This window comes from Galleria mellonella, unplaced genomic scaffold (assembly GCF_026898425.1).
Source record: "Galleria mellonella isolate WM207_F2 unplaced genomic scaffold, CSIRO_AGI_GalMel_v1 utg173, whole genome shotgun sequence".
NCBI lineage: Eukaryota > Metazoa > Arthropoda > Insecta > Lepidoptera > Pyralidae > Galleria > Galleria mellonella.
Genome location: NW_026442016.1, coordinates 5,071,347 through 5,087,474, shown reverse-complemented (window position 1 = coordinate 5,087,474; position 16,128 = coordinate 5,071,347). Strand labels below are relative to the sequence as shown.

Genomic DNA, 16,128 nt, shown 5'->3' with positions numbered 1-16,128 from the left:
AGCTGTTGACTTCAAATAATATTTTTATCTTAACAATAGAGCTTGACTTCATAAACTTAACAGATACTTTTTAAACTTTATTTGCCACCACCAATTGCTTACATATTAAATAAACTAACTCTTTAATCAATTTACATAAAATGCATTTCCCCCGATAAATATGTTACAGCCCTAAGATATCAAATAGATATAAGCACAATCAGTTTTCAGTATTAATTTTGTATTACCTTTACCATTTAACATTAACAGGTTAATTTCATAGTAGATAGATTTCGATAACTATTTTTAAGGTTTCTGTAACCAACCTTTCCTATTATTTAATCTGTAGCTGTAGAATAAAGACCGAGCATAATGGCCGATAGTGCTATTATCAAGCGGCCAAGACGTTATTTTTATTTTCATTTTATTCTCTTAAGGTTTTTAGGTCTTGGGTGGTGGCACCAACCGGATGAAGGTGATACAAGAAATTTCCCAAATTGGTACTTATACTACTCTATTGCTACGCAGTTGATATGGGTAGCTGGATTTGTTGGTCTCGAAACGATTGACCCTTTCTTTGGCGAAAAAGAAATGGACAGGTTTATGTTTAGTTTATCTTTCGTGATCACTCATGATCTAACTTTGATCAAACTTTATATATTTTTCTTCAAAAACAATGAAATCCAAGACATCGTACGTATTTTAGAAATTGATCTATACCGATACTATCAAAATAATAAAAGAAACCAAGCAACGATTATAACTACAAAGATAATGTCAAGTGCTTTTATTTTCTTTGGATGGCTTACTATTGGGAACACTAATGTGTATGGTACAATACAAGATATCCAATGGAAGGCTGAAGTTGCTAAACTAAATGACACTTCAGTTAAACCATTAAGAACATTACCACAACCGATATACATACCGTGGAACTACCAAACAGACGCTGCCTATATTTCCACCTTTGTTCTTGAAACAGTAGGACTACTTTGGACTGGTCACATTGTGATGTCAATTGATACTTTCATCGGCTCAGTTATTCTTCATATGAGCTCACAATTTTCAATATTAGGCGAAGCATTAGTTACGGCATACGATCGTACGATGCTGCAATTATATGATGGAGTAGATGTGGATATGTCTGAATCTTCACATGCTCTTGAGGCTGGCAACGGTGACATAAAAACATCAGATAATATAGAAAGGATTGTTCGAAGACGATATTCAGAAGAGCAAGTGGAATTAGCATTGCAGAATACGATTAAAAACTGCTTAAAACAACACCAACTGCTCATAAGGTGTGTAAATGGTGTAATTTAATATCATAAATTTTACCATAAAATATATTTTTGTTTTTATTCTAGCTGTCCTAGTTAACACATTTAGCGTTAAATTTCAATTAGCACTCGAGCACTAAATCTCTACGCTAATAACAATCGTAAATCTGTAAACTGAAAAATATGTATTTTTGAAATTTTGTTTATCGTATTGATTTAGTAGTGGTAACTATTGTTAAAAACATGTTGATTTAAAGTATTTGTGTATAATTTAATAGAATTTAAGTTATAAAAACTATAATGAATTTTACTTATTTGTTTATCTTATCTTACGAATAGACAGTCTAACAAACAGATATGATGATCTGTAAGTAGGATTCCATTTTTACGATTTAGCTTCTAACATCTAAAGACTTACATTATATAGTACATTGCAGACATAAACATACTCGGTTCTTTATACATATATAAAGAGATAGCAGTAAAGACACATACGAGATGGACTTTCATTTTAAAAATTCTTTTTCTCGACGGAGCAAGTAGGACACCAAATGGAAGTGGCACGGCGGCGGTACATACATAAATCAAAACCAGTACTTACACTGTTCTGTATTCTACACGGGGACGGACCAAACAGTAGAAATATTTGAAATATTTTCAGCGGATATCGTGACCGTTCAACGACTTTCTTGCAAATATTATAAACTTACGGTACTATACTACATATTATACTTCTGTTTGTTACTGAACTATAAAAATCTAAATGTCCAAAGACCTATAGAAACATTAACTTAAAACATATTTGTAATATTAATAATTTAAAACATTCTATTTTTTATAATTTGTATTTTTTAATAATATAACATAATATAATAATTAAATTTATGTTTGTGGTATTAATAATATCAACTTTTTATACGTTACAATAGATTAAGATTTGATTTTGTTATTCAAAAACTCATAGTTTTGTTGGTAAATCGTAGCCAAGTACATTAAACTCTTTGGCAAGCGAGCGAGCGTAGGACCAATTGAGACTGCTAAACTGCCATAAAGTGCAATGAAAATTAACTGGGAGGATAGCCGGCGCCATTCCGAGCCAAATATTGCTGTGTAGAAACAGATTGCGACTAACCAGTTCAAGAAGTATTGAATAAAGCCATACTTGCAAAGAAACCAGTCTAACTTCACATGAAATTTACAACACATGGGTAAATTTGAATTCACAAACATTATAAGAAAAATATAATGAAAATCGATTGCTTATTTTGTGGTTTAAAAAGTCTGCTAATATTATCCTCTGGTCAATAGTCGCGATTGAAAATCATAAGAACCCCGTTGCAAAAAAAATCAATTCACCGTCAATATGAAAGCATCAAGAGAAAAGATACCTACTCTCTGTAGATTTCACAAACTGCAATATTCTGGGATTACCGCTCCAATATTGTCACTGAATGCTTTTTTTCTTGCCCTTATATCAACATAATCACGTTTCATATCCTCCTGAATTGATATAAAGATTTCGTGAATATTTTGGAAAAAATATCTAAGTAGGTACATACTTATATATTATAGGATTTATGAAAAGTAACAACTACATTAAAACTAAAAAAAATCGGTAAATAATTTTATAAGCAAAAAGTTATTTCATTCTTGATAAATTTAATTTACACGATAACAAATCATTGCTGTTTGCTTCTTAATGGACATGTGACGGGGTAAATGATTTTATTATTATAATATTAAGTATATTTGTTTGCAGCTGCGTAGAGAAATTCCGCCGAACTTACTCGTACGGATTCATGACGCAACTTCTCTCCAGCATGGCGGCCATTTGCGTCGTAATGGTTCAAGTTTCGGTGAGCTCTATTAAAATTTTGAGACAAATGCATTAATTAATTTTGTGGCAAAACATCCTTTCCTGTATTCATATGATCTTTATTTTTGCCTCATTCAATAATTTAATTTAAGTTCAAACTTGTATTGAACGGAATTTAATCAGAAAATATTATGTAGCTACGCTACTCGAATCTTCTACAATCAACTTCATCATTTTAAACTATTCGTTGCCTAATGCTGAACCTCTATAGATGGTAGTCTATATGGATCTATAAAACTTTTATGTAGATGGACCGTTCCTTTTTACTACAACAACCCATCTACATAAAAGATTTTTTATATTATATTATACCTACTCTACCAATGATGACAAACAAGTAAAAACAGCACTTCTAATGGTAAACGACTTATGACACCATAAAATGCTAAATAACATTGATATTTCTATTAAATTAAATTCTGCTTTTCAAATAAAATAATGAATTAAATACTTTTCAGCAAGACGCATCAAGCTTTAAGTCCATTCGACTTGTGACCTCTTTAGCTTTCTTTGTAGCTATGATAATACAGTTGGCTATTCAGTGCTTTACTGGGAATGAACTTACACTACAAGTGAGTCAAATTTATTTATTTTTATTATAATATCTTATTAAGTACCTAACTAATATATTTCATCAAATCAATAAGAGTGTACTAATCAAATTGAAGATCTTTTTCCAAGGAGTTGTAATTGTAAGTCAAAATAATTATTTAACTTTCACGCCAAATTGAGCATAACACAATTACGGGGTTTTGTATTTGATTTAAAAATTATTTTCATATTTCAAATCATATTTTTCTTAAGAATAATTCCGGTGCACATTTTTAAATGTCTTCAAAAAGGAAGAAATTCTCATTTCATCTGTATTTTTGAACATATTCTTTCCGTGATCGATATAAATAACTCCCATGTTGGTTTCATATTTTTGAGACATTTCATAATTTTGAGACAATTACCTCAAAATTTATAGTAATAAAAATAAGTAAGCGTTTCTTTCCGAGAAAAAAATCTTAAATATTATCATATCATATACTTTTCGCCAATTTCATCACACGTTATTTTAAATAGTACCTAAATATCAAGATCAAATATGATTATAGATGTGGAACTTTCCCACTACTTGTGTGCCATGAAAAAATGGTATTATAACTGGTTACCAGTTTTATCTGTGACAATACTTTATCACTTACCAATAAAATCTACTACACGAGCTGATGGGACCTCCTAATTTACTGGCAGGCAGCTAAAGTGGCTGATGCAGTGATGCACAGCAAATGGGAACAGATGTCGCCGAGCCTTCGTCGTCTCTTACTCCTGATGATGATGCGCGCGCAACGACCACTCAGACTTACGGCTGCTGGTTTTGCCTACATGAACAACGACTGTTTCCTCGCTGTGAGTGCTATTTTTTAAGATACTTTGTAAGATTAGCTACCCGCCTCGGTTTCGCACGGGTAGATAGATAGAATAATATAACTAAATTTTTTTCAAAATAATGTCTCCATGCTACTTGCTGATAATATGGTTTTCTATAGGTGATTTTTTTTTCGGTTAAGTATTTTTTTAATTTATCAATTACCATTTTAGCAGTTAACTGTCTACTGCTGGACATAGGCCTCCCCCTAATGGGGGTATTGTCAGTACTTACCACGCTTGGCAGGCGGGTTGGCAACCGCAGTTAAGCTTTGGTAACGTTTTAAAAGGAACGCTGCTGCCCGTCTCTCGACCGTTAAGTTCCATTTTTCGCCTCTTACAACACCCACGGGAATAGAAGGAGTGGCCCATTTTATCTTCCATAGTATATTTATTATTTTTAACCTTCCATACTATATTGATAACTGGACGCACCTTATTAATAAAAAAGACTTAATATGAAATCGTTTTTTCACCAACGTTTCTTCGAAAAAGAAAAATATTCAGTTTTCGTAGTCAAAGCACTTCCTTAAAAGAACGGTAATAATTTATATTTTGCGCTGTATATTATGACAGTTTTGATTTAATGATGATATTACCCAAGAATACATATCAGAACGGCATTTAGGCCAAAGATAGAGCTTGTACAACGGGTGCTAGTAATAAATAATTGTTACATGCTTAGAAAACAATTTGCAAATACATACATATTAGAAATATTATAATGTATAGGTAAAACGTATATAATATTGTAAATATGTGTAGTCATTATTATCTATGAATAGAATTACTTGTATTCTATGGAGATCGAATCCACACGTAAAACACAATAGAACAAAAAATATAGTTATGAATATATATGTATTAACATATAAAAACAAAATATGCAAAAAAATCACTATAATCTCGTATTTGTTTTCAGATTATGAAAGCAGCGTATTCGTATTACGCAGTCCTGAGTCAGAAACAAGTTTAGGTGTAGCCGGTTAATATATACTCATATATTGAAAATTCTAGTTTAATGTATAGTTTATTAAAAATTTTAACACCACTTCAGCTGATATTAGATTAGATATTTGCAAATACAATCTAAACTATCACAGTTGTTCTGTACGTATAAAATTATATATTATTATTGTACCTAACTAATAAATAAATTACACTAACCTATTCGTATTTTATTAAGTACAACATGACTTTAAATATATCGGAAATCTAGTTTTTATCGCTAGCAAATACTATAACTACATTTCATAGTTCGAGAAGAGGAGGCTTCGGTGTTACAGAGCGCGGTCTATCTGGATCTACCTTCGTATTAAGAACTGTCATTTCTTCAGATCTGAAAATAATGAAAGTATTATTTAATAAATAATAAAGTATGTATTTATTATAAGTGCAATTTTTATTTTTTGAGAAATTAAGGACGTCATTGAATCACCATTGAAGTCGGTTCAGTAACTTAGTCATAAAATCTTAAGTTACTAGGCAACTTACAATGACATACCTGATGAGACGTGATAACCATAGATGTCACGGAATATATTGTAACAGTAATCTCGATATCTTCTAGCGTAGAATATCTCAAGAATAGAAATTCTTAAGGTCTAACATAATTATTATGACTCAATTTCATTATCATATCTATATCTTATTCTTGTAGTTAAAACTCAAATATGTACCTAAGCACAGATTGGTGACAAAAATATAACTGGGATAAAGATACCTACGCAAACAATTTTTGTAATTTTTGTACAATCACGTTTTAATAATCTTAGTCAGTAGATAAGTAAATACAATTTATGTTATAAGTACAAAGTTGTTATTCAAATATGTTTTCCCTTTCCTTACCATTAAAAATTGACATTATATTTTCATCATCAACACATTGACACTTTTGGTAAAACTAAAGTAATTATTTATTATTTTCATCGCAATCCTGTTACTATTAAAAATCGGTATGAATATTAGAACGACTATCTGCTAATATTTTTACTCCTGGTACTTATTATAATAACTACTTTAACATTAACTAAGATAATTTTGCAGTAATTTGGAAATTGTATATATGTGTGTGTACGTGTGTACGTGTATGCCTGTGTGCGTGTATACGTGTGTGCATGTGCTTGTGTGTGTGTGTGTGTGTGTGTGTGTGTGTGTGTGTGTGTGTGTGTGTGTGTGTGTGTGTGTGTGTGTGTGTGAAATAAAAATAATCATAAAAGAAAAAGTAAAAACAACCTTTCCTCCGCAGAGTTTGCTGCATTATAAAACACGTCTGGTAACGGCGAGTCGTGTTGACTCAATAGAGAACTACCAGCCCTGGGCGAATGTGGTCCGTGGGTTGCATAGGGCGAAAACGGTACCGCTGCACGTAGAGCTGCCAAAACTAGCAGCATTCCACCTAGAATAATATATTCAAGTAAGCACATCATATTTTTTAAGCATAAAACAGCAATATAGCTATTGCTGTTTCGTCTTGAAAGGTAAATGCAATACCTAAAGGCGTTCGTAGACGATCAAGAGACTCAGATATAGCAAGTTTACATTGATAAACTGCTCCGGAAAGCTTTATTCTTATCTTATTTTTTAGTTTACTAAATCTAAAGCATAGGAGACACAACACCGTAGACTTAAGAAATGACAGAAGAAGAGGGTTACCGTGGACAGCACTGTTATACTGTGATGTACTTTGTGTTGTACTTATTATATCTATGAAGACGATAACAATTTCTACCAGATGGACTCTTTTTATATAAGAATTTTATTGAATGGCAAACATTCAGCTCGTTTACCAACCACTCATGACCATAGGCGATGATTACCATTTATCATCAGATAAGTCTTTAATTGTTCCATGTGACAAAAAAATATTTTAAGGTTACATCGTTTCTCATACCTTACCTGCTACAGTCGCAAGCAGTGTAAGATTTGCGAATAAGATCGCCGTTGCCGCACAAGCGTAGAAAGGTGCACGTGCCCGTCCACACGACCACCGCATGAAGTCCCAACACCTTAGTGATACTGTGTACTCGCCCCTCCGACAAAGAAGGTCCACGAAGAGAGCCGCTACCCACATCGTCTCAAGGATGAGTACCGCGGCCGCACCGGCACTAGACAATAACAATTTACAAATGGACATATTGAATTTTTTAAATACATATTAAAAATTTTATAAATTTACAACGCTACCAAAAATTCAATTTTCCAGGAGACTCTTCTGAGCCAAGAACAGCATTTTAAACCCGGTGAAGGAATTATTATATAATCCGTGCCAGTGATAAAATAAACAAACGTGATATTTTAAAAACGTTACAAACAAGTTTATTTGAATATAGATTATTCTTATCTCGTCAAATGACTTCTTTACAGTGTTGCCACTTTCTAAGCCTTGAAATTTAGGTCATATGTGTTCTGTTTATCAACGACGCCATTAATTATTTATAACTATATATTCATTAATTTTATAATTATGTGTAACTATAACAAGCTTTAATAATAACCTAAGACTTTAATATAAATCAACATTTCCAGAGACAAACAAAGTCGAATGTTTCATTCAATATTTAAAATTATCCGAATGAAGAAAACACCTTTGGAAAGTCTCAAAGGAAAGAATTTTTCAATGTTTATTTTTAACAAAAAGTAGCTTTAATTGATGTAATAAGATAATCATGTTTATTATTATAACAATAAAGATATAAACATTTTAAATACTCAACAAAGTGCATAGTTATTAGTAAAATTGTATACGTACCTATTTATAAATATATAATATCCGGTTTATTTGTACAAAAAGTGGTTTAGCTCTAAGATGTTACGCTGAATGATATTTCTAAGTCTGAGAATATTTAATGAACTAATATTTTTATAAGCAAGTACCTACGTCAAGTCAATGTATAACTTTGGCAAATTAGCTACTTTAACAGCACCTACCATGATTACCGAAAAAAAAAAAACAAAAATTAAATTATATAGGATTATAAATCCTTAACAGAATATTTTATTGTATTGTATATAGTGCATCATAGAAGAGTTAGTCGATAATCTAAATAAAAAGTAAATTTTATTGTTTTTAAAACTTAAGCTGTTTGAAAGTAAACATACTCGTATATTAGTGAACCACGAAGTTCTGACAGATACAGTACCTTGATATTTTTCCGTATAACGACAATATACAATAACAACAAATAACAATACACCAATTACAAGAGCAAAAGAAGAAAATTTTAAATAAAAACATATTCTTTGGGGAAAATTTTCAGTTTCGTGAATAAATTATTATCTTTGTATTTTGGATACTTAAGTACTTCTTTACTACCTATATCATCTATAAATATTATATCAAGCTAGGATTTAATTATATACATTTTAATTAATACCACAAATATAAAGAAAAATTACTTTTGTAACGTTCTCATGACTATATAAGTATTTTGATATAATTAAATACCTGTACCAGTATATATGTCTAAATGAAAAATATACGTATAAGGCATAAACATAGATATGTACAGATGTTTAAAATTATAGATCCTCGAAGCCTCTGATTATAATAACATTAACCCTTAACACACTCGCTTTTTTAAATTAGTCCTCTAAATTTGTAGAGAAATTTGGCCCCTCACGCATTTACTCAACATTTATGCTCTAGAGTGTAAAAAATTATATAAGGTTTTCTTTTAAGTAAACTAATAGTATATTATATTTAAATAGAACAGTTATATTAAGATTTTAAATAAAAAATAAACACTTCTTTCGTCAACTAAAAATATCTAAAAACCGGTACTATATTTTAGAAACTTGTTAGAAGGCTAATCGATAAATAAAATTGTTAATGGAAAAACAAACAAAATTTTTCCTCTATTTTATAATAATTATTTCAAAATTGTGATAATCGCCTTATAATCCCGACATAGATTAGGCAACTATTGGCAAAACCCCCCTTATGGGTGAGGCCTATGTTCAGCAGTGGACAGTTAACAGCTAATATGATAATAATATAATTATATGATAAATATTCTCCTACAATAAGAAAAATCACAGGCACATTTTTTTTTTTCAGTATATTACAAAATACTTAAAGTATTACGTGTAGTTTTAGTTGTTTGGAATTTAATGAAAGACGTAACAAAGTGTCATAACATGTTTAGTTTCTATATCATGCTCGATGACTATACATCGTAGCGTAGTCTATACAGCAACTTAATCAGATTATTTTGCGAGTAAAACCTCCTCCTTGCATGTAACTCTCTATCATTTAACAGATGTCTATCTGCTAGCGATTAATATTTTTAGTTTTCCTGCAAAATATAGTTAAAAAAGTTGTAAAGTTGTTAAAAAAATAAATAAAAAAAGTGCTTGTCTAATTACACAGGTCTTGAATCTCTTAAACTATTTATAATATCTTAGTTTACTTCCATTGTTCACGAGCGGGTTCTGCTTTGAGAATACATGGAAGATCGACAGCTTTATAAAAGTATTTCCAAAAATATGCGAAGTGAAGGACCTTAGCCTCCCCCCCCCCCCTCCACGAGTGTTGTTAATGGTTAAATAGATACTAAATTTTATCCCATTCAGTTTTAATGAAACAATTTTAATTATAGAAATGTTTATAATTAGATATGCAAAATAAAAATCCACTGCGCATATTCTAGAATGCTGCGCTTTTTTTAGTTACGTGTTCGCTGTGATGCACAAGTTGGCACAACGTGCACAACATATTTTACCAATATTTGCTAGAGCGCAATTGGCGAACTGCTTGACTTCATTTCTAATATTCCAATATCCCATTATTACTAACCTATTTTTTTTTAAATTTATATTTAACTAATTTTGGAAACTTTAATCACTTCAGCTTCTTAATTTTATGATAGGGCAATACGATATATCAATCCTTTTCGTAGTCAGAATGTCCTAAGAGACGACTACTAAATTTTATTGCACACAAAAAATAAACACCAACTTGAATCGTGGTAAAACCAGTTATTTGATTTAAACACCAACTACTAAATCGATTTTGATGACATTCATATGAGACCAATCTGAAAGCCTTTTAAGATAAAAATAAGTTATAAATGTCAGAGATTTAAAGTAACGATCCTGAAAAATAAAGTCTATTTGATAACCTTCTCCTTTTTTAAAGTGGACTGAAAAAACGAATAAGCACTGGTGTTCAAGAGAAGAAGTAATACATATGAAAGGGTATACCAAACCGCCTGACAAGGGTGATAATAACAGACTAAAGTCATTAGTCATTAGTCATTTATTCAAAAAACAATGTACATTGTGTCTGAAATAAGGGATAAACATACAAAAATCATTACATTAACCTGAATATTACAACCATCCAAACTATAATAATAACAATAAATTATAATAAATAAATTCTGCAATAAACAGTGTCAATTTCATAGTAATATTATATACATATGTCAAATTTATTTTTAATTATTTATATTAATCATCAGTACAGTAGTCATGTACGGAGTAGTAACATTTCTCCAATAAAAGGGATCGTAATCTAATCTTAAAAGAATTGAGGCTTGGTATAATTTTTAACTGGACAGGTAATTTATTAAATAACACTACTGTCTGATGACGTGTACCGTGTTTGACAATGCCAAAGTTATTTATTCTCTTTTGGAGGCTCATGCCCAGCCATGGGGTTAATACGAGTAGGTTGTTATAGTTATTGTAGATAAAAATGACATAGTCGTAATAAAAAAAATCATACGTTATAATATATTTTATTTTCTTAGTTATAACCACCTATTCCATTTAAATTTCTAATGACAAGCTTAGTACTAATGGAACACATACGGACTATTTACCCTTTAGTAAGACAATTTAGGCTATGTCACTGAACCCGTAAAAGTGCCGCATATTGCGTTCCATTCCAACTGTAATTGTGTTTTGTGATTTGGAGACCAGCTAAGTGATAATAGTCATGTTTTCAACATTTTCGGTAAGTATTCATGACAATCACAGTAGGTGTGTAGGTATAGGAAAGGATACTAATTATTATAGCTTAAAAAGTTTTAAAATTTATAAAAGAACATAAAACATCATAATGTGAAATGTGCCTACATGTATTTATTAAAAACTTATACTATATAGGATTTACTAAAAACATATATAGTAATAGAAATAAAATCTTTATACAAATCATAGCTGTATTACACACGTCCTTTAACTCGATTCACTAGTTCTAAAAGAAGTTTCTATATAGGATAAACCGCAAAGCAAAAGAACTCGTTAAAAATTTCTTACTTGATGTGTTACTGTATCTATAGTAAGTACGAGGCACTATATAAATCTTTATTTTAACCATTCATCGTAGTTTTTTTTTCGATTTTTATCACTTTGAAATAGCAGATATAATGATTCTTGGTATGTAATGTGCCATGTTGGTCCCATGTCTTGTTACATCACATGTTTACTGACTACTGCTGTACATAGGCCTCCCTCGAAAGAGGGGTTTTTTCAATAGTAGCCACGCTTGGCAACCGCAGTTAGGCTTTGGTGATGTTTTAAGAGGAGCGCTGCTGTTTATGCCTCGAAAGAAAGTTCTCTTAGTCGCCTCTTAGGATATCCACGGGAATAGACGGAGTGACACATGCTATGCAGAGACCGTTAAAAAATTTTAATTAAAAAAAATCATTATATTAAATATATTGTACTGTCATAAATGCCCACAACAATACACAACTTCTGAAGATATACCAATGTATTTATATATCAACGAAATAATATCTTTTCCATCATCAAGAATGTTCACGCAAATATGAATTCGACATCATTCTTTCAAGCGTAAAACGGGAAATCATTTCAAGCAAACCAGTATTGTTAGATTGTGTACCTATTTACCTACTAATTTGCAGTCCATGTCAATGCATTTTTAATTACTTCACTAGTTTTTGTCATCTTATGATCTATTTCTATATCTAATGTCATGTCAATTTATGATTTGATTGGCATTTGATAGTTAAAACACACTTTTAAACAAAAATTTAAAACCTAAAACACCATTTGAATTTAGAACGTCTTTTAAGATTTTATTTGATTTATTATTTAAATCACCTGATTACAGTTGAACACTTTTTAAAAATAACACAAAACTCTATATAAACGTAGTAGACGTACTTACAGCATACCAGGGGCCACTTCATATCCCAAGACGAGGAGTTGGGCACCTGCGCCACTCATTACTGTAAAACATAAAAAAAGCCTATAGCTGCGTGCACAGAAAATATTGAACAGGCAATAGTATAGAGCACTTCGGCAGCTAACTCTAACAACACTTCGTATTGGCATCTTTTTTATTAAAGTATATATTTACATATTAAGCAAAATAATGCAGATATTTTCAAATGTTTTAATAAAATAGGTATCTCGTCTTCAGGAATATTACAAATGTGAAAGGGGGTTTGTTTATTAGGTACATTTTAGCGCTTTGACAGTTGATATACAGATAATATTTGGAATGAAAAAGGACATCTTTTCAAAGACAAAAAGGAAGGCTACTTTTTATGCCAGTCCATCAACGTATACTATCACGTGGACAGGTCGTGACTAAAACTAGTCATTTGTGATTAAAATAAATAATTTCCAATGCCTTTATACTTTATAGATATGTTAACTAGGACCGACAGTTTTTAAGTTATTCACGAAGTTTGTCATCTCCGTCCGAAAGGATCTAAGGCAAAATTCTTTAATATGAGAATCTCTTTGTGCTCATACCATTCCGACTGTCGTTATAGATAAAATAATAATAATAATTTCTTTTATGAACTCGTCATAACTCAAATTTCTATCTTATAATAACTATATGTAAATAATATATAATTTCTAATCCAATACGAGGTTATAACTGATAGATATTTACACAATTAATAAATAATTGTATTGGAACATTAAATATTTATATATTTCTTAAAACAGCATACTTTTAAAATGGTTGATAATAAAATAAATGTTACATATATAACAAAGAAAATACAAAAAATAATATATATGTAAAAGGGCACGACACCTCTCATAACACTGTAAATAACAAGTAAAAAACTGTAAATCAAAATATTGTTTAAACTAAGCAAGATATAGACTTTAAGAAAAGCAGGTCCTCAATTCGATTGTATTTTTTTTATGTTTGTCACTTCATGTCTATCTGTCACTTGCAAACGAATTTGAAAAATTCTTGTTCTATTTGAATAAATATACATACTTACAGATTAGTTCTATAGATTTTTTTTCAAAATCAGTTCAGTAGTTTAGTTTTTAAATCAAAATAACAGGTTTTTCTAAAAATAAAATCAGTTATTTTACACAATCTTAATTATATAACCCATACATATCTCGTATCAGTCACTAAATATCTATGAGTATCATGACTCCATTAGGGAAGTAGTTAATTTTGAATAATAGTTTTCGAATTCTTGACAGGAAATTGGATGGTCGACGTCAATACTGGACATAAATATTTATTTCTTTGCAATATTATTGGGTATATTATTTTTATTTCGTATCTAATTATATTTATTTGATTAATTTAACTTTTTATTGAAACGTTACTTACATTATTATAAATGATATTATTTTTAAATGAAGACTGTGTAAAAGTCATCTACAGGATACCTCTAATCCCTTCGTGCTTCTGCCACCAAGCAATTGTGGTATATTTCGGTTTTAATAGTGGAATATACAGTAAAATTACCGACTAGGAAAAACCGTACAGTATTAAACCGCATCATATAAAATAGCAAAACATGACTCAGCCAACATATTATGAGTATATCAGTGTATATGCTGTTCATGTCGATATGCTACAGATGCCATATTCAATCAGATGACCCGTCAGCTAAATATTTATATATTTTATAATTAGGGCCTACAGCTCATGGAAATCGCTATATACAGCATTCATGAGATCTGAACTCATGTGTATGCCCATGCTGTTCAATATTTGTCTAAACATTGATAATATTTACTTTACTATATATTAGAGAAATAGGATCAACAATTATATGACTATCTCGGTTTTCATTTGCATGAAATGAGAAATGTAACTAATGTGTATAACATTTTATTGGTATCATACATACTTTTAAAACATACTTTCAATTTATATTTATTCAAGTATTTATTTTAATTATTTGACCTTCGTGATGCAGTGGTGGACTTGTTATTTTTCATAAATGATGCCCCGGATTCGATTCCCAGTCAGGCCAATTTAGGAAACAACCTTTTTATTAATTAGCTTAGGTGTAGATGTTTTGGTTTCGTTGCCTGGTTTCTGTTGTTCCTGGTTCATAGCACACGGTATCCTAGTTTGAGGATCAGACAATTGGTATAAGTTTGTAGCATTTAATATTATTATTTAACATCGATGACTCACCTACAGCTGTAACAAGACCCCAGAGCCTAGCAAGAGGTTGTAGTAAGTCCCATAGTTTAGAAGCTATGGATTTCTTAGGAGGACCCAACGCTCTTCTTACTGGACTTCGTGTAGTGTTGGTATGGCTTTGAAGTCCAGATGCACAGTCTGATTTTGTCACATCCATTCTCATACACAAAGCATCATTATTTAATAAAAAAAATCACTTGAAAATAACTGATGCCAACTCAGTTATATTACGCACTTATTTAAACATATTCATATTGACTTAAAGAATTTGAGCAAACAAGTGGAAAACTGTAAACGTCACGTACATTCCATCACCTTATTTCTGTCCTTAATAAGAAAAAAGAACAACACAGCAAATCGTTTCATTTATTTACAAATTAAAACATTGCACTGGGCCTGATATCGTTCGCAATATCAAATACAGCCTGGCATTATGCCCAGATACAAAAATATCGCACCCACTTCAAAATACACGCGCTGTTTTGGATTTATTTAATTAATTATGGAATTTAATTGTTACATCACAGAATATTTGATAGTAACATCTAAACGTAGTTGTGCAGACGCGTCAAAAGATTCGCAGTCGAATGGCAAAATGAAAATACTTTCCGAGACTACATTTACGCGGAACACTTTCGAAGTGGAGCAATGACGACGACGCGAGCACACGCGTCTGTTAGTTGCAGAAAACTGAGAGGCAAACACCAAAACCTCCAGCTGTTGATGATGCCGACGTCTGTTTATTTATGCACAATGCGTCAAGAAAACCATGTCGCACATTAATCTCCCCGCTCGTGAGAGATTGCCGGTGATTATAGGGGTGAGTTTTAAAGAAGAACACCGAATCTAACTTTTAGAATAAGTATATTAGTAAACCTTGTAAGAGGTACACCTTGTAACAGTTTTAATAATTTATATTTTATTTTATGTTTTAAAAAATGTAAAATGAATTAAAATCCCATCCGCGTTAGAAAAAGTCGATTACTCCCTCGTGACGAATTCGCCAGTAATTAACCACGATAGTTTCTTAAAGGAGCGCGTGGAGATTAACTTTTCATTATTAATAATGATTCATGCATTACTTGTAATAATCCAGTACTCAAAATAATAACCATCAAAATCACTAAAAAAATACATATTACTTGTTTTTAATATTACTTGTTTGTTAGCAATGGAGTTTG

The 16,128-nt window shown here is 30.9% G+C and overlaps 2 protein-coding genes across 2 annotated transcripts; one reads left to right on the top strand and one right to left on the bottom strand.

Annotated features, from left to right (window-relative positions):
- Positions 1–279: 279 nt before the first annotated feature.
- LOC113515548 (uncharacterized) lies at positions 280–5,609 on the top strand. The gene is made up of 5 exons (XM_026899800.3): positions 280–1,280; positions 3,019–3,115; positions 3,594–3,707; positions 4,375–4,530; positions 5,471–5,609. Exons 1-5 carry the CDS (start codon positions 352–354, stop codon positions 5,522–5,524), a joined length of 1,350 nt encoding a protein of 449 aa, XP_026755601.2. The 5' UTR covers positions 280–351; the 3' UTR covers positions 5,525–5,609.
- Positions 5,553–15,662, bottom strand: LOC113515447 (uncharacterized). Its single transcript, XM_052893268.1, has 5 exons — positions 14,939–15,662; positions 12,692–12,752; positions 7,447–7,655; positions 6,784–6,946; positions 5,553–5,887 (listed from the first exon to the last, which is right to left on the bottom strand). Exons 1-5 carry the CDS (start codon positions 15,108–15,110, stop codon positions 5,800–5,802), a joined length of 693 nt encoding a protein of 230 aa, XP_052749228.1. The 5' UTR covers positions 15,111–15,662; the 3' UTR covers positions 5,553–5,799.
- Between the last annotated feature and the right edge of the window lie 466 nt (positions 15,663–16,128).